Source organism: Manis pentadactyla, chromosome 14, assembly GCF_030020395.1.
Source record: "Manis pentadactyla isolate mManPen7 chromosome 14, mManPen7.hap1, whole genome shotgun sequence".
Classification (NCBI taxonomy): domain Eukaryota; kingdom Metazoa; phylum Chordata; class Mammalia; order Pholidota; family Manidae; genus Manis; species Manis pentadactyla.
The window spans coordinates 43975214-44003004 of NC_080032.1; the positions used below are offsets into that span (position 1 = coordinate 43975214).

General features: G+C 41.2%; 1 protein-coding gene across 13 annotated transcripts in view; it reads left to right on the top strand.

Moving 5' to 3' along the window:
• Window positions 1–27791, top strand: part of THRB (thyroid hormone receptor beta) — a 370782-nt gene that overhangs the window by 286176 nt on the left and 56815 nt on the right. For 11 of the 13 annotated variants that reach the window (XM_057491371.1, XM_057491372.1, XM_036886123.2 and 8 more), the window contains one exon: window positions 14595–14852. The exons of the other annotated variants lie outside the window; for them this stretch is intronic. In XM_057491371.1, the coding sequence (XP_057347354.1) occupies window positions 14595–14852 (258 nt within the window). The remainder of the gene's footprint in view (window positions 1–14594; window positions 14853–27791) is intronic. 13 annotated transcript variants of the gene reach the window in all.

Below are 27791 nucleotides of genomic sequence, written 5' to 3' on the forward strand. Positions count from 1 at the left end.
CCAATTTTCTCAACTCTAAGGAGGAATTATACTCCTATATTATTTAGCTAAATAGAACTATAAATGAAGTCATCAGAATACCAATTACTGCCAGCACTACCTTTAATCAAAAAAGTCTTTCAGTATTATTATAAAATCATTCTTCAAAGATTAAGTCTATGTAAATGAATATAAAATAGACTCTCATACTCAGTAATGCATAATGAAAATATTCATGAGAATTTCAATCATTTGACACTGTGCTCCAAATTAGATCAAGAAATCATTGGCATAAATCAGAACATTCGTAAATTCTTTGAGTTTTTTTCAACAGCAGATTCTAATTAAGTTTAACATGGGAGCATCTAAGATACTGGATTCTAGGCATACAAATGTAACTAAGAAATGGTCCTTACCTTTGAGGAGCTCACAGTTAAGAGATCACAGTCTCTGAGCACATCAATACATATTTTTTTTAATCTAAAAAAGACTTACAGAGGTTTAGAATTAGAAGGGATCTTGGAGACCATCGGGTCCAACACTCTGAAATCGCAAGTGAAGAAAACTGAACACATGACGTTAAAGAAACGTGCTTATGCCTATGGCCCTGCATCAGTGCACCACACCGATTTTTGGGTTGTCCTCACAGAGATTCTTCACACCTCTCTCTCCTTCAATTTCCATTGACTCTGGTTGCATTTGCAAAGGATTAAGTGATATGATAGAAATCATGGTATATTGGTTTAATAGAAAAGCTATTTGAATCATGAAGGGTCCATTAGTACAGCAATGCTTTGCTGTGACAAGGTGAGCCCCAAAAATCTCAGTAACTTGACACAGCAGAATTTTGTATCTGACTCATGTTAAACCCAGGTCACATGTTCTTGGTTGGTGGATCCCATTCCCTGTGGCTATCTGGGGACCCAGGCTCCTTCCTCCTTCCATCTCCATTCACCTCTAGGACTTCCAAATATTCTCCACTCAACAGGAGAAGGGAGAAAAGAAAATGAAAGGACACATGGAGTTGTTTTATGGGCCAGGCCTAGAAGTAATGCCCAATGCTTTCATTGGGTACAATGACTAGAACTCACATGGCCATGTCTCACTGCAAGCAAGGCTGGGAAATGCAGCCCAGGAAGTACGGAACACAGATTTCACTGACGAGTCTATCACATGGGGCTGTGCAAATGCATGGTAATGTTATGGAAGTAAGTGAGGTGAGGAAGGACTTGGTCTTTATACTGAAAGGGCATCTTTTTGCTTAAAAAAATGTCTGTGAATCAGCCCTCCAAACCCCCTCCAGGCAGTATCAGCAACTCTGACCAGGGCTAGGATGAACTATTTTGCCCAAATTTTCTGGTGCTCCTCGGGTTTGTATGATATAATGAAAAGAACATAGACTTTGAAGTCATGTGCCCTTGGGTTCAAATCCCCAGTTTGCCACTTATTAACCTAGTGGATTTGATCGAGTGTCTTAAGCTCTCAGAGTCTCAATTTCCTTATTGTAAAATGGGGGCAGAAAACATCCTAGAGTCTCGATGAGAGTCTACTTAAATCAATCAGCAAACATGTATTGAGAGTCTCCTGTGTGACAAGCCCCTGGTACACTCTAGGAAAACAGTGGAGGTAAAAACAAAAGAAAAGTACAGAATCTAGACGAATAAATAATATGCAATTAGTCAATGTCAGTGGCAAGCACTCAATAAGCCAGAGCGCTCTTGCTTCCCTTTACTGCCTCCTGCTGCATACTCAGCAGATTTCATATGATTTTTTTTTCTTGTTTTTGGCCCTATGCATCTAAGCTATGATGACAGGTTTATCCCCTAGAAATTCCACATGGAATAAATTAATGAATAATGATGCATCCAAAAGATAGAGAGGTCAAGTGGAAAATGTTTCAATTGTTCCTGTTCTTTGGAACTGAATTGACAGGGTGAGAACTCTGTGAAGCATGTTTAATGTGCAAGGGCTTAAAACATAACAATCTGAGTTACAAATACTTGTTCACTTCCAACAAGAGTAAACAGAGAAACATCAAAGCGGAGAGCCCTCTTCAAGGCTGATGGCCTTCCCATTACAAATCGGAGGAGGGTTTTCAGAGGTGATGAGTGGGGCCTGAGGGCCAGAGAGCAGGAAGGCTGTCACACCCCCTCCTGCCTACCGACCCCCAGGAAGAGCCTGCAACATCCCGGGAGAAAAGGAAGATTATAGCACTTGGATCCCAGCCTCCACTGAGGCCTGCTCTTCCAGGAGAGGCTCCCTCCGGACACTCCACCTGGGGGAAGCCTCACCTCTGGTCCTCCCTGACTCCTTGCCTCTCACCTCTTGTCTTATTGCTTCTCATCATTTCCAGATAGGACAGAGGGGCTTCATATTTGTTTTATCTGAAAGCCTACCTATTTTTTTACTCTCTTGCTTCATCCTTTCCAGGTAGCTCTGTTTTATTTCTCTTTATTCACTTTCATCTTTTTCTTTTAAGTACAGAACAAGATGGAGGCAGGGGAGGCAGGCAAATAATGAGAACAATGTGTTCCTAAGCATACACCATCTTGACTCCAGTTAGCTCTGTACCAACCATTTTTAATGCCCCAAACCATGTCTACACTGCTGATCCCTTAAAATGCAACAGAGAGGCCAAGGGCACAGGCCTGTGGTCATATCCACCTAGAGTCCACAGTGGCTGTACTTCCCCAGCTGCGACGAGGAGCAAATTGCTTTCCCTTTCTTAATACTCAGTTTCTTCATCTGTGAAATGGAGATGATCACTATTTATCTTGATATTAGCATAAGGATCAAAAGAAATAATGTATCGTGCTTAGCACCAGGGCTGGAACATGGCACGCCTCAAATAATAAGTGATAGATGCCATCATCACCACCACTACCTTGACACCATCCCTGCCGGGAAACCTTTCCCGGCCTGACCCTTGAGGATTATCCATTGATTTTAAATATCCCTTTAGAGTGTTTGTGGAAGACACCAGTGAAAATCTATTATTAAAGGTTCTAGAAACCTTCTGCTGCTGGCCTGCATCCACAGAGCTTCTAACGATATTGTTCCCTCCTTTCCAGACAAGGATTTCCCAAAGATTCTTTTGTGTGTGGTTCTTACTAGTCCCCTCTCGTGGAAGAACATGGGAAATAGTGACCAGGCCTGTGATGAGCTTAATTTCAGACAGGGACAATTGTAGCCAAGTAGATTTCCTCTCCTCCAAACTACACAGTCCATAGCATGTTTAATTGAGGTCTGCTTAAGATTCCAAATTTTCAAGATTAAGAATATGCTGTGCTTCCTCACCTAGTCAAACCCCAACCCTTCACAAGAATTTCCCATGTGCCACCAGTTAGTTGGAGAAAGACCTTTGACCTCCACATGCACCTTGAAATACAGGCGTTCCTGCTAGCGCTGAATCTGTCAGTCATTCATACCTTAGTGTGTGTTAATTCAATCACTTTTCCTCCTGAAGTCAGTCCCACTGATTGGTTGGGAGGAGATGATAGCAGGTATAGACAAGGAATTCTAGTGCATAGGGTCAGAGTGAGAACACTTTGAATCAGAGGCCATGAGAAACTCACTCACTTCACAGTTTTGCAGGCAGGGCTTCTCAACCTCAGCAGCAGGATTAGGGGATGGATAATTCTTCATTGTGGAAGACTCTCTGGTACATCGGGAATGTTTAGCAGCATTCCCCAGCCTGTATGCACTAGATGCTGGGAGTGCACACCCACACCCAAGTGTGCCCACCGAAAATGTCTCCAGACACAGCTGACCGTCCCCAGGAGGCCAGAGTCCTGGGGGAGCGCTGCCAGCCTGGGGGCAGCCCTGTGGGCGCTCATGGTGACTTCAGTCTCTGTATCTCTTTTCGAGTCAGCATAGGGATCCACCAAATAGCCCGCCAGGGAGGCAACATGCAGAAACGGGGCTTTTCCCCCAGAGCCTCTTCCTCACCTTGGCACTTTCCTTCCTCCTCCACTTTTCTCAGCTTTCCAGCAAATGCACCCCTAACATCAGGGCCATGGTGCACAGGTGGCCCCAGGAGCACCTGCCATTCTGCTTGGGGCAGCAAGCGGGGGTCACTGTGTGGCAGCTGCCACTGGACTTGCCACATTCCTAACACTGAATCTAACAAGGGGAGCAACAGGAGAACCTGCCCCATTAGCCTGGAGAGGGCCTGGGGGCGGCCATTTAGTAGCTCGGTCCCTCTGCAGAAGCTGCTACCCGAAGACACAGACCAGACAGATGGGATAACTGCTAACAGCACAATATTTTCTCTTCTTTTGGCTACCATTTGTCAGGAAATATCTCAGACCAGATGTGCATAAAGTTAGAATTGTTTGTACTTTTTCATTTTCAAAAATTAATATCTTTTAAGTTCCGAAGCATGGGTGTTCTCAGACACTACTGTTCCACAGTGGAAATCAGACCAGCCTGTTCATTCGGACATAATGTCCTTCATACATTTCCAAAGAAATGTGCCCTGTGGCTCCCTTCCTTTTTGAGGAGACATTTCACTTTCTGAAGTCACATTTCCTGAGGAAATAGATGACCCTCTGTCAAGGCAATATGCATGCATGCTAATGTGATCCAACATAATTCCATGATTTCCCATCTGCTGTCAGGCTAGCTTGGATCATCTGGGGAAAGATCCCAGGCACAGCACTGTGCTTTAACCAGCTTTGTGACTGTGGGCAAATGCTTTACTTCTCTGGGCAGCAAACACCTCCCCTGTAGAACACAGCATAGCAGGTATGAGAACAGCTTCCCATTTACTATCTGTAAGTCGGGCAACATCTTTCAGCACGGAGGGCGAAGTTTCCTCATCTGGGAAATGGCACCGGTAACATCATCTCCTTTATAGCATTTTTGTAATGAGTACATAAAACACAGTACGTGTGATGCTGGCACGTAGGAGGCCCTCTATAAGGCTTGACCATGAACATCATAGACTCAAAATGAAATTATCCTTCTGTCAATTGTAAGTTTTTTGGTGGCCTTTTAACCTTCCAGTGGGCAGCAAGAAAACAAATCAGTTCTCTCTTACTTTGGTTGTTTTGTTTGTTTATTTGTTTGTTGCCATCTTTCTAAGTTTCTTGGCCACTTGGAAGCAGAGCCCATACCACTATGAACACTTTCCTTTGTCACATATCAGTGGCAGCAGCCAGTGTGGGAAGCAGGAGCTCTCTGTGCACAGCTGTCTCTTGTTAGCTAAATTTACTGGAAGAAAAAAAACTTTTAATTGGAAAAACAGCTCTTAATGTTTGAGGTATAGAGTGAATATATCAGAATTCGAAACAGCATTGAGATTGAGCAATAAATCCTTGTATACTAAAAAACATGTCTTCAATTAAAAAGATCATGGGACGAAGAATCAGGAGACCCATCCCGGTTCTTCTCCCATCTGGGTGGCTCTGGGCAAGAACAGGACCTCTCTGAGCTTCAGCTGCTTTCTGTCGATCCTCTAACTATGCGTTTTAGCCCACAAAATTTGGTTCTTCTGCTTGTGATGATGATCTAAGTCATTTTAGTGCTGACTTTCCATAAACAGGGAGAGGGGTGGCGTGGTCTACTTGGCCTGCTGGGGCGTGGATCCAGGCTTTATCATTGACTCATGGTGTGACCTTGGGAAAATTGTTTAACCTCTCTGTGTCCCAGCTTCCTCATCCAAAAATTGAGGATTGTATTTCTACCTCAGAGCAATTGTGAAGATTAAATGTTAAGTGCTCAGAATGGGTGCCTGGTATATAAGAAGCATATACACTAAATGTGAGCCATGACTTTTATTATTTTGTTAGATATCTCTAAAGAGGAACACCTAAAAAAAGATGAAATTAACATCAGAAATCTTGGTGCTTGGATTTTCCCACTTCATGACCCAAATGGCCCAACTAACCCTTTGGGAAACAAAGACATTAAATGCACTGCATTTAATTTCCCTAACCTGCAACCCATCAAATAGGATTTGCCCCTCCGATCCCTGACTAGGAAAATCTTATCTCTACATAGTGAATATTAAATCCCAGTAAAGTTTAAAGTGGGTGACTACACGTTTAACAAATTCCATTGATATGGAAACTGCACCTATAGAGAGAGTGTCAGATATGCAGGCTCTGAGTCATCACGTCTGGGCCAGAATCCCACGTGTAACAGGTCTCAGGCACTGCGCTGCTGTGGATCCTCGGATACACTGAGGGTAACACGGCCTGAGATACTGGAGGGTGGAGGGGGCGTGGGCTCGCCTGGCCCTTTCGAGCGCAAGCAGATTAGAGAGACGCCCACAGGGACTTGTCGCCAGACTCCCTCTCCAGCCCCAAGTCTTGCCAGCTCTACTTTAAATAAAAGCTTAAGAAAAAACCCAAAAAGGTATGAAAAAGACACTAGACATCCCACCTCCTTCTCTCCACTTTTCTGAACCCTGAAAACATCATGGACTGGATTGTACCAAGCAGTGTGACCTGCCTTCAGTGCTACGTCATCCTCCACCAGGATGTAGGAAACAATTTAATTCTCACTCGTTTCTGTTGTTGGGGCAGGATCTGCAAGGGCAGGTGCTCAGCCAAACCCTCTAGGGAGACATGCATGCACCGCAGGTAGTCATCTCATCTCACTAGGGCCCATTTGTGTGTTTTTGCTGTATTTAGCAGTATGCTGTGGGCCTGGAAACACCTCCACAGTGCCTGCTTTCAGGGAGCCCTCACCTGCCTGCTTTCATAACCTGGAGTAGGGAAGGCATGCATAGCATGGCACCTCTATTCCTGAACAAAAGGAAAAACCAGACCTCCCCAGACTGAAATGTTTCCTCCCTCAATGAAGGCAATATCTGTGTTGATCTTGTTCCTAGTTATTTTCACCCCAAAATATGGATAATGATAGTGAAAGGCTATGAAAACCCAGAGAAGGGGCAATCCATAGGTCTTATTGTTACCCTCCCTTATTAACACCAGTATCTATTTCTGTCCATCTTGTTAATCCCTGAGTATAATTTATGGGGAGACTATGTGAGCTTTGCTGCCAAGTATTTACAGTGGGATGTATAAAATTGACCTGATTGCCCAACACTCAGACTTATTTCGTCTTCTTAGATGAGAAGTTGTTTATCTCAGGTTGTTCTTCATCCATAAATTATGCCCCAGTCCTAGTTTCCTAAGTTAGAAAAGATTCACATGCGTTTCCTACGTTGGCAAGAGTGTTTCAAGTTTGGGTGCATAAATTGGAACCGATCTTATGATCAACTTTATTTTTTTCCAAAAATGTGGGTTCAGATTAGTAACAAGAATAAGCATTATGATTTGAACTTTCATACAGGAGAAATCTAATCCTAGCAGTAAACATCTGTTCCCTTTTAAGTGCATTTGCAGCTCTTTAATATGAATGTTTCTGCAACAGCTGTAGGTTTTCTAATATCCTAAATGGAATCTCTGTAGGCTTTAAACTAATTACGTCAAAGTTTGAGTCATCTGACCTGAGGATTCTCTCATTAAATCTGGGATGAATTATGGAAAACTAAATGCCCATTCCTAGGAGAGGATTCCACTGTGTCCTCTGAAAAGTACTTTCCCAGCCTTTGCAGCCCCTGGTCAGTGTTCCAGAAGTCAGCTTGTTCCTATGTGGTTAAATAATTTTAAGACATTGCTCATGAACCTGATCACTGCCTGAAAACATGTGGAATTCCCACCACTGGTCTTTGGACGATCATTGTTTCATTGTTTTGTTTTTGACTTTGTTTCAGCTAAACTTTGAAATAGATTAATGTGTGTCCCATTTAAAGTTTCTAAGGCGAGACTTTAAAAAATTTTTTAATGGTTTTACCTTATTATCAAGAGATTATCATTGTAGTTTCTAGTTTCAGAGTAATTATTTGCAGTTTCTATAGCTGTGATGACTGTTTTTCACTGGGATAATGATTGCCTAATGGAATATACAGGAAAACTAGAGAAATGGGAGCAGCCAGATAAGGAACAGATTTGTTTCTCTCTTAGCAGCTCCCAGATCTCACTCACTTAATGGACTGAGAATCCCTGCCAATGAAACAAGAGAAACCCTGTGTGAGAGCAAACTTAAATTCACCTGCACATGGAGGCAGAGAAATCCAGTCTCAACAAGAGGGGAAATTAATAGGCAGGTGCTCAGTAAAAGAAAGACAAAACCATATAGCAATGGAAGGCAGCCTGCCTGAACAAAGAGACTAATTTTGCAAGACTTTCCTGCAGGAAGATACTTCTGAGATGCATTTCATGTAACCAGGTAAAGGCTGAGCAAGGACCTCAGCAGATCTTCATCTATAAAGTCTCAGGAGTGAAGCAGCCAAGTTCTTCCCCAGATGAGTGGACCATGATTGGAATGTTCGAGCACATTTCACACTCCTTGGAATCCCATTCATTCCTTCATTCTATACATGCACAAATGCAATGTTAGCAAAGCTGAATTGCTTTTTTACATTTTCAAATAAGCTATAAATAAAAGGTCATTATTTTCTTCTCAAACTCCAGCATCCAGTTTCTTAGAGCCCTCTGCTCCAGATCTTGAAATAGAGATAGTCACTTGGAAATGGCAGGAAGTGAAGGACGAGCAGCTTCAGGAAAACCTTGGGAACCAAGAGAAGGCAATGAGAAAGCGCACTTAACTGAGCAGCGAGAGGGGGAAGGGGCACAGTGGGGAGAAGGATCCTCTCACCGATTCCTATTTCCCACTGGCCTGTGGTGACTGGGGGAATGGAGGGAGACGCAGAGAGCTGCTGAGTTTAATTCAATGCTCAAAGCAATGAGCATTCACTAAGGTGCTCCACGCTGCGGCCCAAAGCTGAACGACCCTGGTCCCAGCTATCAAGAGCTCACAGACCTAAACAAGTGAATTGTAATTACGGTACATTGTAACTAACACTTTTTGAGGGTTTACAAGGTTTCAGGCACAGTTCCAAGAACTTTTTATGTATTAACCTATTTAATCATCATAATAATGGTATGCTCCCATGTTACAGATGAGGAAACAGAGGTACAGAGAGATGAAGTTGCCCAAGTTCACAAAGAGATGTGTGAGTAGGTGATGGACCCACACTGGGTCGGGTACAGAGAGTGTGCAGGAGAAAGTGAGAACAGCAAGCACTTGGGAGGAAGGGAAGAGAAGAGAGGAAGGGGGTCAAACGGAAGTGGGGGGAGTCACCAAAACACCCTCAACTGTACAACCTTTTTCTGTATTCTGTTTAGGACCAGTGGTGATGGTAGTGGAGGTGATAGTGGTGAGGGTAGGGTTATTTTATCCGCTGACATAGGATTTTTTAAATAAAGGAATCATTGTTTTATTAGTGGTATTTTCCGCTTTGGAAAAGGAAGAGATCTGTAGAGTCACATGACACAGATATGATAATTACAGCTCTGTGTACACCTGGGCAGCACTTAATTACAAAAATTTCACATACACTATTTCATATGCACTACACATACATTATTTTACCTGATTCTTAGAAAAATCCCAAGCAAAATTATATTGCCCTTTTACAAATGAAAACACTGAGGCATAGAGACAGGAAGTGATTTTCAAGATATAGAGCGTTTTAGCCGCTACCTGAAAGAGCTAGAACCCGGATCTTCCAGCCTCCTCCTCTCCTCTCGCCACTAACACAGCTCCTTCCTGAGCCGTAGAGGGTCCATCTCATGAGGTTTTCCCACTTTTGAATGTCTTCATTGAGCAACGCAACCCTGACAGGTTTTTCACAAAGGAAAATACAACTTGCATGTAAAAGGGGGAGTGGTTTTGGATCCTGATAATTGCTCTTGGTACATCAAGAGCTGGTTACATAAGGCCTCGGAGAGGGGCTCGCCGGGCACAGGGAAGAGCTCTGGGAAGACACTGTGGTGGGCATGAGCTTCATGTGTTAGAAGAAGCCTGCAAGGCCGAGGTCAGAGAGCAGGGGCAGCCCCAGGAGAGGGGCTCAGCGGGGTGGATGGGTGAATCTATGGGAGCCTTGCAGGCTACAGTGGGGTCTCAGGACTTTGTTCCTATATTGATGGGAAGTCATCAAAAGAGATACATGCTCGGATGTGTATTTTAGTAGCTCTGGCTGCTCTGTGGACAGTGGATTGGAGGTGGCCAAGAGTGAAGGCAGGAAGATGAGGTGTGATTATAAATGAGAAACTGATAAAATTGAATAAGCTGCTAAACACAGTTTATAAAGAATTTTCTAAGTACTAATCAAGTGATAGCTATTAATAAGCCAATGGCTGGCTACTCATCAAACTAAGAGAAAGAATATGTTGTATCTCTTAAAAACACAAAAGGTATGACATAGCAAATGGGGTGCTTCTCAGATCTATTTAGGCTCCTTGTCATCCAAGCAGTAAGTACACCATTGTGTACTTGTCTGGATGTTCATGAAGACAAACACAAATGTCTAGCCCAGTACTTGGCCCATAGTAAATGCTTGGCCAAACATTAGTCTCCTGTTCTGCAGAACTCCACAAACAAAAGCCAGTTGATGTATACATAGTCTAAGAATTTAGCAAGGCTAAAATTTATAGGTTGAAGTAGAAAATTAAAATGAAAATTGGAGCTGTCATGCTTAATAACCACATGCTATGCAATAATCATTCTACACACTCCCTGGGTTTGCAAAGCATATTATGTACTCCTTCTAATATAGAGTATGGTCTGCAGTCTTAATGTCTAGTACTGATGGCCTTTTAATGCAATCTAAGCACCCTCATAATGAGGGCCATGAAATCCCAGCCTACTCAGCTGACCTTTTCTGACCACTTTGTCATAATCCTATCTCCTTTGCCTTAGAGTTTTTCTAAGGTATCAGCTCGCTTTGTGTCCTGAAAAACTTGAATATTTTCATATAATTCTCCATTTTTTGATGGATGGATTTATTTTCTAGCATCTTTAATTAAATTTACAGAGATAGGCTGTAGGTGGTTATGTTAATGAGATTTGTTTTTGTTTCTTTTTTACAGAAGAACTTTTTAGATCACATGCTGTGTCATTCAAAGCCAATAGAATCATGGAGGTCTAAAACAAACTCATTCATTCAATTCTAAACTCCCTTGAGACACACAGGCCAATGTGGGTCTAGTTATTTTATAACAGTTCAGATGTCCCTATCTCCTTATTTTCTTTGATTCTACTTATTTATTAATGTGCATCACGCTGACAAATCAAATTGGCTAATTGTGTTGATACCTAGAATATGAAGCACTAAAAGCTAGATGTTAGCTGGGATTCATTAAAAAGCAAAGAATTCATGTGAATAACAAGATATAATCATTTCTAAAATCTCCCTTTTTAAAAAAAAAATTTCTACTGCTGTGCACATTATCTGGTGTCCCGGATAATGCTCAGAACAAGACTTCTTGAATGAACACTTACTTACAGCCATACCCGCAATCTAAAAGATAACATCCAATTAACATCCGACTTTGAAAGCTTCCCTCAATAGATCCCAGAACAGTTGATGAATTTTTTACTTACAAGGCAAATTTACTTAAAGGCTGTGTAAAACATCAGAGCCTGAACAGAAGACTGTACCCTTATTTGAAATCTGCCAATAATTTGTTTTCTTAGCTTAAACTTACTTAACACTGTGGATTTCAAACTCCATTGGATATCAGAATCATCTAGAGAAATCAGTCAATATACAAGTGCTCAGGCTCCATCCCATTTCAATAAGCCTGGTCTCTGTTCTTTAATAGATCTTCAGATGATTTTCACTTGCCAAAGTTTGAGAATCACTGTCTTAGTTTTTTTAATTTTAATCACTCCAAAAAGAAGCATCTCAGTGGTCTGAGTTTGGGAGAAGCCAAAGGAGGTGAGTATTAGACATAGAAATTGATTATTCCCGTAAACCATTATCATTAGTTTTCAAGCCACTTAAAGTTCTCACTAACGACAGCACCCCAGTAACAGTAGAAAGACCCTAAAGAGACTGGTAGAGTGTGTGTTTTATCCCTCCTAGAATCTATGTGCCCCCTGTTCTTCAGAGGATAAAATCAAGAACCCTCCTATATAAATCCCTCTTGAGTTTTCCCATGACTCAATCAGCACTTCCCAGTCCTCAGGCTTCCCAGCAGTGCCCCAACCAATATACCTGCCAATCAAGCAACTAAATATCATTATCGTGAATGTAATTACAGACAGTAATTATGAGTTCATAAATGCCTGCCATGAATGAAGCTCTTTTCCCAAGCCATTCAGCTTCTCTTCTTAGGAAAATGGAAGGCAACCTTATCCCCCACCTCACCCCAAACATAGCCTCCCTTGCTTAGAAAAAAATCCCTGCTCCTGCTGGCCCAGGGGACATGCTGAGCATGCTTTAATAGGCTGTGCTTCAAGGAGCAATGTCCCCGTGGGTGGAGTCCTTTTCATCATCTCTCACCCCGAGCATGTTCCCTAGGTCCCTTTGCTAGGAGGCAGTGATCACCCAGTTTGGCTGTCTTTCTTAATTTCTGTTCAGACAGGGGAATTAATACTAAATTTTAAGGTCGCTGTGGAAAAATCACGTATTGGAAGCTTTACAAAACAGCGTGAGAACTTTAACATTACTTAAAACGGAGATTTATAGGATGCAATTTACCAAGGATTTAGAGAGTCTTAAAAATCAAATAGAGGTCACAGAAATACATGAGTGAAGTGGCTTTTCATGTCTATAGAAATAAAATTAATCTATTTAGGCCCAGAATTAACTCTTTCATTCAGTAGCTTTATGTTTAACTCATGAAGACCTCAGACCCTCATGGATAAACTTGAAAGGATTCTACAAAGATATGTTTACTCTGAAATGCAATACAGTCTCCCAAGATCTTAATCTGTATTTCCTTTTAATGGATAGTGAGAATAAGAGACTGTAATTGCACTTGTAGCTGGCCTGGTGGAGTCCAGACCTTTTCTATTCACCTTGCATTGAATAATGTCATATAAAGTCAAAGGAGGAAGAACCCAGAGACTCATACAAAGCCTAGCATGGCTGCTGGCATGGAGTGAATTTTCAGGGCTCTTCTCTGAGTGAGATCAATGTTTTATCCAAAAGCTGTGGCTTTCTTAAAGGGGACTTACTGCTTACCATGTTATTTCAAGCCACAGCATTTCCATTTCAACACATGACAATGAAATCATGTGTTGATTTTTGCTTTGTTGTGCTATCATTCACAATCTCCCCCTGGAGTAGAAATAGATTGTATAGTTATCAGAATTTCCACACAGTAACCTGAAGACCCCGAAGGGTAAACACAACTTCCAAAAGGGACTGAGATTATTACCCTTTCAGAAAACCCAAAAGGGACTGACATTATTACCCTTTCAAAAATCTTAAATAACATCATCTTCAGACACCTTGTAGCTTTAGAGGCGGTACTTATGAAACCTAAATCATTTTCAATCTTTGCGTTAAATAGTTTAAAATTCATTTTCAGTGTTTGAAAGGCAGCTTAAAAATCCCAGTACTCTGCACAGAGCAGAATGAATTTTTCTCTCTAATGTAGTTATCTATGGTCCGTGGGTGATTTCAGTGTAAAAGTAAATTCACATATAAATTAGTCTTTCAATCACTGTGTATGATCACTTAAAAAGTAGAACATTATTTATATTGTATTTTCTCTCATTTTGACAGATAGTAGCCTATAAATTACTGGAAATATGGATGACCAGATTGTGTTTTTTAATGTGTATGCATATGCAACGTATATGTGTGTGTAGATATTTATATAGATATATAGATATAGAAATAGGTATAGATATTAGCTTGCTTATTTTTATTCTTTACTTTATATCCACATTAAGTCAAGATAGTTAAGGAAGTAAACTTTGCCATCAGGGAAGGTTAGTGTGAGAAAGTTTTCATTATATTATTCAATTTTTCCCATTTTCTAGAGGGCAGACCTTCAAGTCCCTGAACATTGAATAAAAAAAAACCCAGTATGCATAAATAATTACCTGCCTGTAATTCCCTCAACCAAAGAGATTTGGGGCTTGTCATTCTGATGTTGGGGCTGTTAATTCGCCCCACGCCTAGAGCACTAGGTGCTTTCCTTCATCGGATCCGTTGCCAGTTTGGGACTACACCGAAATGACTGACACAATGTCTGTTTGAAGATCCCGTCTCCCTTCCCACGGGTGGAAGGTGGTAAGGAGAACAGAGCTGTCACTCTCTCAGGAGCCACGTGAGCAAAAGGGTGCCCCCCAGGCCAGCCTGTGATAAAGCCCAAATCAAACAAGGCTGAATCCTGGCTGTGCTATGTCCTAAGGATCGGAAAAGTGTCCACAGCCAGCCCTGACCCACAGACCTCAAATGGCCAGCTAAGCAGTAACATAAATTGGTGTAAACTTGCTCCTGGGCCCCTGCTGTGGAAGCAGGACTGGTGAATACAGCCTCTCCGTGGCGAAATGATGCCCTTTCTAGGCACTAAAAATAAGGGGGAATGTGCTGATTACTCTGAGAGGCAGTCCAGCTGTGGTGGCTAAATGCCCAAGGCTGACAAATTCTACACCTTAGCCCTGCCGTGAAGTGGAGGTGCATGTGAATACTGTCAGCCCCAAAGAACTGAGAAACAACCTGCCTTCCAAAACTCTGCATCTCAACAAAATCTTGACGATGCCAACAGCCTGTCATCTCGTGTTTTTCAACCCTCCAGAAAATGGCCTGCCAGCCTGGGACATACCGAAGCACCGTGCAGACCTGGAACACAGCTGGAAGCTGGTAGGAATGTCTGAAGCCTGCCTGCGTAGGAAGAGCCATTCGGAGAGGGGCAGCACATTGAAAAATGAACAGTCATCACATCTCATCCAGGCCACTTGGACTAGCTCAATATTCCATCTGGACCATGATGTTGTGAACGACCAGACTGTCCCAAGTGCCCAGACCTTCCAAACAGAAGAGAAGAAATGTAAAGGTAACCAGATTTTTATTAGACCGTCCCCAGGGATTCAGCAAGGAGAAGCAGTCTGGGGTAACTGTGCTCAGTCTCCATTTATTCCAACCCGTGTCCATGTGGCTTCCCCAACGGTTCTCTTACATGGTTTCTTTAGCCCCAGGTCTGCCTTAAAACATAAATAAATATGTGCGCTCCAAAGGACAGCCATTCACTTCAGTTTCATGTTGTTTTGGATCGCTTGGGGAGAAGATATTTTCATTTCTGATTAGCAGAAGGATTGTTATTTTTGGCTTTGATTCAATTTTTTATCTGAGTGGAAACAGACATTGCATTTGTTCTATACTTGCATTAAAACGTGTGTGTGTGTGTGTGCGTGTGTGTGTGTGTGCATGTGTGTACATTTATTTTCCCAATTGTGCCAGTAGCTAATGTGATCTCAGAGTCTTCCTTTAACCTAAATAGACAATTCATGCTCAAAACAGAGGTTTTAAGTTGTTTTCTTTTGCTTGTAAAATCCCTGTGTCATCATCCTGAAAGGCAAGATTATGGTGTTAGGAGCTTGTCACCTCTTTTTAAAAAAGCATTAAATGGGCCTGATGGCATTAGGCCATACCTTGGGTGACCTCCACCTTGACAGATGTAGTGGGCTGATCTTCTTAGGCTCCCAGAAATCTTTGCTTCTTAAATTCATTTGTGTCTTTTAATGTCCAAGTTCTTGTAACTTCCCATTCTTTTTCAATTTAGCATTTTATAAAAAACCAGGAAGATCTGTTTGGTTTGTTCCTCAAGGATTTTGACTTATGTATTTGAAAATCTGGCCATCACCTGCCAAGATATATTAAGGAAAGTTTGTAAACTTCCTACATATGAGCCATGAGGGACTTTTGCAAACTGCCCTAACTTGAACATAAACACTGTGAAAAATCTGCTGTTCTTTAAGCTTTTCTGAAAACACCTATAGACCTGAGGGATTGGATGTGCACATGGTTTCAGTTGAAAAGAGGATTATCTAAAAATGATAAAATATTGGTATGAGCTCTGATTTGAGTGTAGTCACAACTATACCTGTCTCCTTGGGAAGATTTGTGTTTGAACTATCTCACCTTTATTATGTGGCAGATTTGGGAAATTGAAAGGGATATTTAGAAAAAGGGCAAAATAAGTGTTTTTGAAGGAATCATGATATGGGATAGGTGTGTCTGTGTGTGTATATGTGCAAATTTGCATGAAATACAAGTGAATTATAGTCTTAGAATTTGAAATCAGATTGTATCTTGAAATTTTATAAGCTGGCATCAAAACCATGTCAGTCCTTGGTTTATAATGAAATGCCAACAGGAAATTAGAGCGTCTTCATGATCTAAGAACCTCACAAACTAAATTTGATTCATTCACAATTGGTACCCATATTCACTCATTCATTTATAGGATCCATCCAGGTCTCTATCACTTATGAGAAAGCTCAGTCTTGGGTGCCTGGAGCTCCTGACACTGTTCACTTTTCAGTTTGTTGTACACTCCAATGCAAAAGGAAATAGTCTTTCTTTCTAATGCAAAAAGAGACAGTCTTTCTTTCTAATGTGAAAGGAAACAGTCTTTCTTCAGATCAAAGGCTCTACCTGTGTACGGTGGGTATGATCACACATTGTGAGCCTGACATGTTTGAGCTAGAATCTTAACCCCTCCACTTTCTGTCCTTGGGCTAACTTATGTGATCTTTGACAGGATCAGATAAAATCATGTATTTAAGCATTTAGCATAGTACCTTTCATCAGTGTTCTCTCAGTGGCAGCTATTGTTATTATGGTATTGCTGTGGTCATTATTATTATTAGCTATGCATCATTAAAATGACATAAATTCCTTGGGCTGCACTGTGTGCCTGGTATGGAATTGAGAAGGAGAGGAGAGTTAGTGTAGGGTGGGCCTTGCCATTTCAGGGATGTTAGAGTAGGCAATGCATTTTGCTTTCATTAAGCTTTCTTTTGCTGCAAGCCAGAGAAGTATTTAATAAGAAAATATAATTAAATTATTGAAGTCCTTCCTCAATATTCTAGTATATAAGGAGAATAGTTTCTGGAGTAATCACCAGGATTCAGCTTGGCTTGAATGTGAGTCAGTGCCTTACTTCAGCATGAAAATGTCACCAGGAAGCCTACATTGTCATGGCCCAAGAACCTTCTAAGCCAAATTTCACTCATTCTCAATGGACACCTGTATTCAGGGAGGCACCATCAAGGCCAGGGAAACAACTTGATTAGTCGTTATTTTCTTTTTGAAGTGGGTTTTTCACATCTGCCCCACTTGTCTGCTACCTCTTTGTCATCCCTGTGAGCAGAGTTCCATTTTGATGTCCATCCATGATGAGCCTGAATTTCCTGGCTATACCTGTTGAGTCCCCAGGTATGGTTGATATGCTTGTAGTCCTGGGCTACAGTTCCGTATGTTCATCCCATCGGTGCTTATTTATTAAGTACCTGCCACATGCAGAACATTGTCCTTGACGTCGAGCTTGAAGAAATAGCAGCAAGGCCAGCAGTCATTCATACAGCCCCATCTCTAGGACCCCAGATGGAATTGATAAGAGCTAAATGGCCCTGAAGGATACACAAAGTTACGGATCTGCCATACAGGAGCCCAAAGGACAAACTGCTTGAAGTTGTGCAACAAGCCCATCTCTCAAATCGGTAACCCAGCCAGTTTAGATCACGCACCCCTAAGTATGGTTTGTGGATGAGTACACTTTTGTGAGCTTCTACTTATTACCATTCTCTGTTGATGCGAGTATAGCAATTTGACATTACCAGTGACAAGCAAATGCGTAATCAGTGGACTCACCTGGCTGAACAGGGTCTAGACCAGCTGGGGATTGTCAGACTTGCCTGGTCGTTCATGGGTGGCCAGAGAGATGTAAAAGTTCGTGCAGCAAAACCATGTATTGGGCATAATGGACCAGATATTATTTTTTCATGACTCTTCACTTGAAATCTTTTGAGAATCACTGATTTATGCCATATAGTATTCTTAATGTGTTCCTTTAGGCTGGTTTTTGGAATGTATGTAATGTTTTGTTTTTCATTTTGATCTGAATACCAGTTTCATACTAATCTGCATATACCTGTACTCCTATCTGCTACATTCACTCTAAGGCAATTCACTGGTAACACATTCACTAGAATGAGAGCTCTGGAGACCTGACATTGTGCTGCAGAGCCCACCGTTCAAGTCTGCTCTAGTGCCGGAGGCTATTTCCAGCCAGATGCAGGGACCCCATTCTGTGCCCCCATCCCCCCTTCTACCTCCACACTACACCTTCCTGGAGTTTTTGTCACAGTTCAGACTGACTGCTCAGCCTCGAGGACCACATCCTTCTCCTGCCCACCTCCTCGCTTCTCCAAGTCTGAGATGATGTACTCAGTGGTGCTCAACCTTCACCAACCTGTCGCAGTAGTGACCCCCAGAGCTTGTTCAAATTGCCGAATCTCAGGCTCCACCCAGGACTATTGAGTTGGAAGCCCTATAAAGGGGCCCAGGAAGCTGTTGGATCTTTTTTTTTTTTAACAGCTCTCTGGGTGATTCTCAAAAACTGCATACCAGGAAAATACGAGAGAATACGCTCAAGCTCTCAGGGTAGGAGAGGGCCTGCCACCTAGTGGACACTCGGGGAATGTACACTTTTCTTCCCCATTGGACTGCACCTGGGGAGCCACTGGGTCTCTCCAGTCTTGACTGGGCCTTCCTTTAGGCCTGGCCGACCGTAGTTGCCAACTGGACGTTCTGTTTAATTCACTACTACCACATCCCTCTGGAAATTGAGCCCTTCGGAGAATCCCATTCTTTGGGCTGGGTACTGATCCTCCTCTACGTTCTTACAAGGTTGTCTCCACTCAGGCCTGTCTTGCCCTTCTGAGGCTCCCACCAGCCCTGCAAAGATGGTCCTGCCCATGTACTTGGTCAAACCAGCCCTCCTGAACACAGGCAGTCAGACCTCTGTACTTTGATGTTTACCCTTGATTTCAATCAGAGGCCTTCCTGAAACACTGGAACTGGTGGTATAAAAAAAGGCAGGGACTGACCCACTTCCCTGGGTGCACCAGAAAAAGGTTAGTAGCAATCTGGAGAGCTCACTGAATTTTCTCTGTAGGTCTGCTCTATGCTTAACATCAAGAGAAGTGAGTCTCAGATCCCCAGGAAAGTGGGAAAAAAAAATAGTCTAAATTAAATTTTACTAACAAGCCAGTTTCTCTCCAAAAATTCCCCCAAAATTCAACAAAAATAATTTCTAAAAATTATTTATGACTTCATCCTGCAAAGATAAAGTGTTAAAATCTTAATTATATTTCAATCTTTTTTGTGCATATCTATTTTTTTTGAACTTGAACTCATACTAGTCATACCATTGTTAACCCACTTTTAATGCTTAACAATATATCATGAACATTTTCCCTTGTCATTAAATATTCTTCAGACTCCTGATTTTTATTGGCTATAAATTATTCTGGCTCACAGATATACCATAATTAATTAAGCTAGTCCCCAAGATTTAGACAAGTTGAAGTAATTTCTAAAACAGTGCCTATTAGCAAAGGGGCAGACTATTAATTCATGCTCTTCATAAGGAGAAAAAAAATGAATCAAATCAATGATGACAATTTTAAATGATGTATAATTCTCATTTACCAAAATAACAAAGTGTTCTAAATATGAGAGGTGGAATCCTTCAAGTATGCATTATAATCCTTCAAGTTTAGACATTCACATTTCCAGCCAGTGACCACTCTCTTTGTCCTTAAGTAAAATACAAGGGCATCTTCAGGTAAATGAGTATTTTAGCAGGTGGAGGATTTAGAAAGCTTGAGCCCGTCCACCAGCACAACCATCGGCTCCATCCGTCTCTGCTCTCCACTTGGCCCCTACTCAACATACATAAGGGGCGCAGTCCCGGCTGAGGGCGCCAGTGAGACTCATACACTTCAGGGGCACTCTGAAGCCTCGGCCACAGCATGAGAGTGAATGTTCTCTACCAGCCTCCAGCATGTGTAAGGGAGCTACATGATGCAATACTTCAAAGGCAGGGTGATGACAAGCACCCCAGAAGCAGACCAGGGAGACAGAAATAGAAGGAAAGTAAAGCCATCATCTAGGATGCGGGTGCAGAGGGGAGGGGAATGGACACGGGGCAATGTGGAAGGGAGACAAGCATCTGAAATTCAAAGCTCTGTTCTATTCAAGTCCCATTTTCATTGAGATGCAGCACAGAGCAGTGCATGAACCCCTGGCTTCCCAAGGCCAGTTTAGCAGTGGCTGTCACAACATAAAATGCAGCTCTGCTTTGACCCAGCCACCCCCCCTTACAATCCTCTGTCTCATAGAAATAATTTCACAAATAATTGATCCATGTTCAAAAGTTTTCTTTGCATCTTTGTTTTTGTTACTGGAAAGTTGGAAACAATTTAAGTGGGTATCCATAGGGAAACATTCAAATAAATTATGACATATCTAAAGCATCTTCTAGAAAAAGAAGCACGTTCTTAAAAAGAGGTGGTTTTAGGAATGAATGCTTAATGCAAAAGTGACAGTATGCTAAGGGTAGCACCCTCCCATTAACAGCTTTGAAAGTCTCTATCATTGTGTGTGTACAAATGTGCAAAGAAAACAGTTCCCAGATACACATCAACCTTGTGACAGTAGACACCTTCAAAAGGAAAGAGTGGGATAAAGGAGGATACTAATATTAACCCCATATACAACTACATTCAAAATTTTTTACAATAAGGATGTAGTAATGAATAAGTTGTGTAGTTTTCTCCTAATGTTAAGATCATATGCTTTACAGTCAGGCAGGCTTAGACGGACTTCTTGCTCTTTAATCTACCAGCTCAGAGCAGATTTTTTAACCTCTCTGACCCTCAGTCCCCTTAATTTCAAATGGGGTAATAATATCCGGCTTTCAGATTTGTTGTAAAGATGAAAGATAATGTGGGCAAAGCACCCAGCATCGTGCCTGCCACTTAGTAGAGATAAATGATAACTGTTGTTGGAATATAAATAATCACTTAGCTTTGTGCCTCCTCCTCCAGTTTTCGTCACCCTGTCTGACCTTGAAATACATTGACAAACTATATAATAATAAACAGAGAGAAGCAAAACAAAGCGTCATGTACACAGCTCTACTAGAGGCACAGACTAAAACTAAAAGGAAAGTCCACAACAATAAGCAAGACATTTTCCAAACTCTTTTAACAATTAAAAATTGAAACAAGAAACCAAAAACTGTATGAAAGAGCTGAAGCAGAATTTGAACCCAGGTAGTCTGGCTCTAACACCAGGGCTCTTTAACTTTAACTTTATAGTTTCTTAAGAAAAGTCCAGGCACCCTAAGGAGGGAAGCTCAACTACAGCGGAGCCGCTGTGCGCACTCAGGGGAAGGGCAGTGGGCTCAGCACATGTCTAGTTACACACGAAGGCCAAATTCTGCTGCTTCCTCTTACCAGCCATTGAACCTTGAGCAAGTCATGTAGCCTGTCTGAGCCTCAGTTTCCTCATCCATAAAGTTGGGATCCGGACTCCTCATCTGTAAAATGGGGTCCTCTCTCTTAGACAACTGTGGAAAGAAATAAGCTCTTAGATGATTTCATGGGACACAGTGAGTTCTCAATAAATCGGAGCTATTAATCTTAGGAAGCCTGGAAAGATTATGCAAGAATAGTGAGCATAGCCACTAAATCAATATTAACAGGATTGACATTTCCAAAGCCAGAGATATTTTGGGTACAGGGGAAACATGTAATAGCCAAATCCCTTGACACCTCCAACAGGTAGTCTTCTGGCAAAATCAGGTGCAGTGTGGGTGGCTAACTTATGGAACTGCATTGAAGTTGAAGAGCTATCATAGGAGAGTCAGCCTTACCGAGAAATCATAAGCGACCATTGGAATTCAAAGATTTTCCCTCTCCAGGACATCTTCCGCAGGTTGCCCCAAATACCTGTGATTCTGTCATTGGCCTTTCTCCAAAATGCCAGCCTCCAGGCTGGATAGCTTAGCTTAGCATAACCCTAGCATCTCCAAGTGGATGAACTGGATCAGGTTCCTTTCTCCCTTGCCAGGATCCAAAAAAGATGACGAAAAGGATTGAGTGTAAGGAGGCCAGAAAATGGATGAGGCTAGCGGGGAAATGAATGAGAGAGACAGAAAGGTGGGAGCAGGACTGCCAAGTGTCATACTGTGCATGCTGTCAGGTTGTGCACTGCTCAGCAGGAGACACACACACCCTTAATTAAGGCCATGACACAGTGCTCTGGAGACAAATGACCCCTACCTCACTGCTTGCCACAGGGTGGCCCTGAAGGCAGGGGTCACAAAGAAGTTTCAAACTTAGACAAATGTGTGAATGGCGTATTGATCATGGGCTATCAAGACATTCCTAAGATTGATAACACTGTATGGTATAATTGAAATTTGCTTAAAAACTAGAACTTACATGTTCTCACAAAATAGATAGAAAGATGATAGAGGATAGATAGATGGATAGGTAGGTAGGTAGATGATAGATAGATAGATAGATAGATAGATAGATAGATAGATAGATAGATAGATAGATAGATAGAGTTAATTAACCAGATGGGAGAAATCCTCCTGCCATGTATACATATATCAAATCACCATGATGTACACTGTAAACATCTTACAGTGTTGTCAATTATACCTCAGTAAAGAGGGGGAAGATATTCTAAGAATCCTTAAATTACATAGCTGACCTGCTGGTCAAATCTGAAGGATGTTGCCCGGCACTTAGTGAGCACATACGGAGTGTTTAGAACAAAAAAACATGCTTTGGCTCTTGGGTCTGACACTTACCAGCTATTTTAACCTTGACAAATCACTAATTCTCTCCAACAAAGAAGGTAATCAGAGATTAACTGACCACAGAGAAACCAAGGACATTAATCTACACTCTATTTTAAAGTAGCTGTCCAATACAATAACCGTATTTCCCCCTTGTAGGGTAAACAGGACAAAATGCATTAAATTAGTACTGACCCCCAAAATCTAAGCTATGAACATCAGAAAATTGGGCAGCTCCAGGATAAACTGCAAAATCAATTGTCTTACACTGTCTCTTTCAGGATTCTTACTTCTCACTGGGACAGCTCCCCCCAGGAACACGGGAGCCCTGGGGTGATCCAGACACCCACTCTCCATTCCCCAGGAAGTCCCGGTTTCTTCCCCCTTCAGTTTCTGAAAACACACCCGTGCTCTATAACAAACCTATTCCCCTAAAGCTCATGGTGACCAGATGTCCTTGCCCCTTCAGGCCAGTGGCTTTGGGTCTGAGTATTTTGAGTCCCCTTGGAGATGCAGAGACTCCCTGCAAACAAAGTAAGCCAGTGTGTGAGGCAGCCATTCCACCTGCATGAATGACCTATATTAACAAAGGGATGTGTCCTTGCTCTAATTAGCTTATTCTGTGACTAATGCCAATGATGAACGATATTTATAAAACAACCTTTCAGGTGCTGGACCAATTCAGCCTCCTTGACTTAAACTGGAATAACTATGACCCTGTTCCTCTATCCACATTGCAAGGATACCAGAAATCCAGAACCTGTTGAACTTTGGAAATGAGAGTCAGAAATCCTCCATGGACCAGCCCATTCTCCATGGCATTGACCTGAAGCACAATAATTATCCTTGGTGAACCTCTATCCCCATAATATTTGTCAGTGTTGACTTATAAGAGGGGCTTGACTTTAGTAAAATTTACTGCCTCTTAAAATATAGAGCTCGACTGCAAATATGACTATTTAACTCAATTATCTACATTGGTAAGTTCTGGTACTTGAGTCAGAATATCATTTCTTAGTCTAGAGGGGCTAATGGTTTAGCCCATATCAAAGGTTAAACCATTCGTCTAGGGCTGATGGTTTATTAGTCTAGATGGCACTAGTCGGTGAGTGGTGAATGCTACCCCAACTACCCATGACTGTCCTGTAATGGTGCAGCTAGGGCAGCCACACTATTGTAAGCCAACCCTCAAAACTAATGAAAAAATGCTTATTTGGCTCTGTGTTTGCCTAGCTCTGGAAAGAAGTTCTTATAATAAGCCTATGATAAAAACTAAAGGTCAAAACTGTGTAAGTAAAAGAAGCTCCTGCCCTTTAAGGGGGAAAAAAAATACATGTTAATTTTTGCAGGAGTTTCAATTAACTGGGTTTCCAAGGAAACAGGTACCTGCAATGGGCTCATCCCATTTAATATTTATAGCTGGATGGAGGGAATTGTGTTCTCTTGTTATCCCCTTCTGGTTATACATAGGCTCATTCTTAACTTCTGTTTGATATGATCACTCTGTTTGAATCTTACTTCTTCCCCAAATAAAGGAAACAAATGACCCTTCTAAGATTAAAAAAAAAAAAAAGATTTTGCAATATCAAGGACACAAATAGTGAGCACCACTAAAAAGAAAGAGTACACCACTAATCTATCTGACACACTTTTCTTAAATGAATCAAAGGCTATCTGATTTTGCTGTTTGTTTTATTGCAAGTCTGCCCACTTTTTAAGTTTGTTTCTGTTTTTAAGAATTGAATTAAAAGAACAAAATTGGTGGCAAAGGACCATCAAGTCTTCAAGTTTGAGTGAGTTGTGTGTTTTCTTGGAAGATCTGCTAAGCACACCTATAAATTCCTTTTTCCAATGGATTTTAAAGTATTCTTAGCTTTACCCAAAAAATGAAATAGTGCAGAGAACTCCCATATACCCTTCACCTGGATTCACCAATTGTTAACATTTTTACCACATTTGCTTTACCATTCTGTGTGTGTGAATGTGTGTGTGTGTTAGTTTGTATACATATACACTATGATTTTTTGGAACCACTTGAGAGTAAGTTGCAGACATTGAGGCCCTTTGAATTCTTCATGGTGTTTCCTAAAATCAAAGAAATTCTCAGAAAACCATGGTGCAATGATCAAAATCAGGAAACTTAACATTGACACCCACTATATTTTACCTAATCTCAGACTTTATGTAAATTTCATAAATTGTGCCCTCCCAACCCCTTCTTAATACCCTGAAGGGAGATGGAGGCTGAGACCAGGGCTGGAGAGGACTTGTGTTTGGGGGCCTTTCGTGACTCTACACACCCTGGCAGGGCTGAGCCAGGCCACCACCAGTCGTCCTTCATACCAGGTTTGATTTCTGGTGCAGAATCCAGGCTAGGATTTGCATTTCATCTACTTTTTTGTGTCTCTTTAGTCTGCTTCCATCTAGAACAGTTTCACAACCTTTCTTTGTTTACCATGGTAGTGTCATTTGTGAGGAATGTGGGCCAATTATTTGGTAGAACGTTCCCCAATTTGGGTTTGACTGATGTTAAATCAAATTACACATTTAGGCCAAAAATACTTCAAAATTGTTTTATCATGTGATGTTTGTTCCTATAAAAATTGGGATTTAAGTATGTGATTCAGAAATAGTTTCCAATCTTCCAAACCACCTCTATTGTCATGGAAGGAGGTTTATATCCTTATTGATGAGCTTATTCATTATGTCACTGGGTTGGCAAAAATCGTATTTTGTAAAAGTCCTCTTATGAAGCATCCGTTCAATACCCTAGAGATGAATTTCTCAAGAGTAACAGTTATTTGTTTCTCTGTCCCCCGTGACATTGTTCAGGCTGGAATGACAGGGTGATACCTGTGGGGGGGACGTCTTTCTCTGCAGTAGGGACAGAAAGCAGTTTCTCTACAGTCTGAAGACTTCTGATGATATCAAACAAGTACAGCCTCTTTCTTCTTATGTTTTAACTGAACATTCTTTTCTTCCCACAATCCAATCATATTAAATTGCAAAACAACTACGATTGAGGTGTATCTTAAGTTAATCTTGATCTCTACCATGTATCTTTCTCTTTTGACCTTTGAAATAATGAAGAATCTCAATTCACCATTTCTAGATTTGGATCTCAGGGTACCAATTTTTGAAATCTCTTCTGCAATCCTCTTTTATTCTCCTCATCCTTCAAAGACAAGTCTAAATATCACTTCCTCTGAGATACTTTCTCCACTCTTCATCAGGATGAATTGTTTCTCCTTTACACTGCTATGAAATGCTATCACAGTATTGGCTGTGCACCGCCTCACCTCTGTGTAGCTTCCACACATGCCTGTCTGATTTACCAGAGATGGTGAGTTCATCTAGATTTACATCAAAAATGTTCATGGCTGTGTTCTGTGTGTCCTGTCCTGTACTTTGTGCTGAGAATAAAATAGCTAACTGAGGCACATTACATCCTACCTGGGATTTCCAAGGAGACACACTGGGAGAGTGTTGAGTCTAGAAATGAGCAGCAGGTCTGTTGACGGACCAAGTAAACTCAAAATCCTTGTTGTCTGGCCGACATCTGCCTTAGAGAAGAATAAGGGAGAATTTACCCCGTGTTGTTTCCAAAATACTAATTCCATTTTGCTCCATGTTCACTTAACACTTGAAGTACTCAGTGTGTCAGGTACTGCTTTTGTTTGGTGATATGCCTTCCTAGCTGGGCTGCAAATTTCAAAGGAAGGTCTTGTCTTCCTCCTCTGGCTTATCCACCATTAGATCTGGAAAATAACATACAGGGTATTGATCTATAAATGATGTGAACTTTTTGATGTTTTTATTTTAATCATCAGTTCTAATTAGCTCAAGCTATTTGTGATCCCATATCTATTTTTGAAAAGCTTTATTGAGATATAATTTACATGCCATAAATTCCTCTGTTTTATGTGCACAGTTCCCTAATTGTTAGTGCATTTAAAGAGTTGTGCAGTCAACACCGCAGTCTTATTTTAGAACATTCCCGTCACCCCAAAGAAACTTAGAGCTAATTTTCAAGTTCATTCCTGTACCTAGGCCCTGGCAATCACTTGTCTACCGTCTGTCCCTACCGATTCATCTTGCTGGACACTGCACAAAATGGAATCAGACAATCTGAATGGCATCTTTCACTTAGCATACTGTTTTTGAGGCTCATCCACCTTGTAGCATTTTTTTTTTGTATCAGTACTTTGAACTTCTTACCTTTAATTATTCCTCATAACATTTTCAAGTGTAACTGTAGAACAGGAGCCTTGAAAGAACAAAGAATAAATCTTTTGAAAATTACATCAATTGTGGCAGAGTCTAGATTTTGCCCTAGTTGTACTTAAAGATAAAAAAGAAAAGAAAATGCAGATGACTCAATCACTCATTCATTGCTCCTATTATTAGGAAATCTGTTTTTAAATTAATCTCTGACATTATATCGTGGAATAAAGAAAGGATACTATACCTGTTAAATGTTAAAACCATTCCACTCAAACAACCCCTGAACTTTCCAAATCAAGTCCATCAGTGTGCATTACAATGAAGTCATCACGTTAACACATTAAACTAAGGGGACATGGATCTACCTGCCTTGGGTGATTACATTAAAGAATCCATAAAATGAATGAGTATGTAATATTCATGCAAAACTTAAATGATATTCATAAAAAATGTAAAATATTATAGAGCATTTTTCTCCTAGTTCACATCATTTATAGATCAGTACCCTCTATGTTATTTTCCAGATCTAATGGCAGATACACCAGAGGAGGAAGACAAGGCCTTCCCTTGAAATTTGCAGCCCAGCTAGGAAATATATTGAAAGAAGGTAGAAGGAAATATATTGATCAAAATAAATATATGAGGTGGCATTAAATTAGGTGCATCTCTGGAAAAACAGATAAATCATTCAAGTGACCTTAGAATTGGTCTTGAAGCACATAACTAGCCCAGAACTTTCAAAACATTAAAATGATTTCCTACTTAGAAAAGCAGTGTGGGGAAGTGCAAAAAGCAAGTTTTATAATAACAATTCAAGGACCAAACTTTGAATACTAACATCCTCCCTTAGTAGTTAACGTGGGAGTGAGAAAACCATCCCCTCCACTT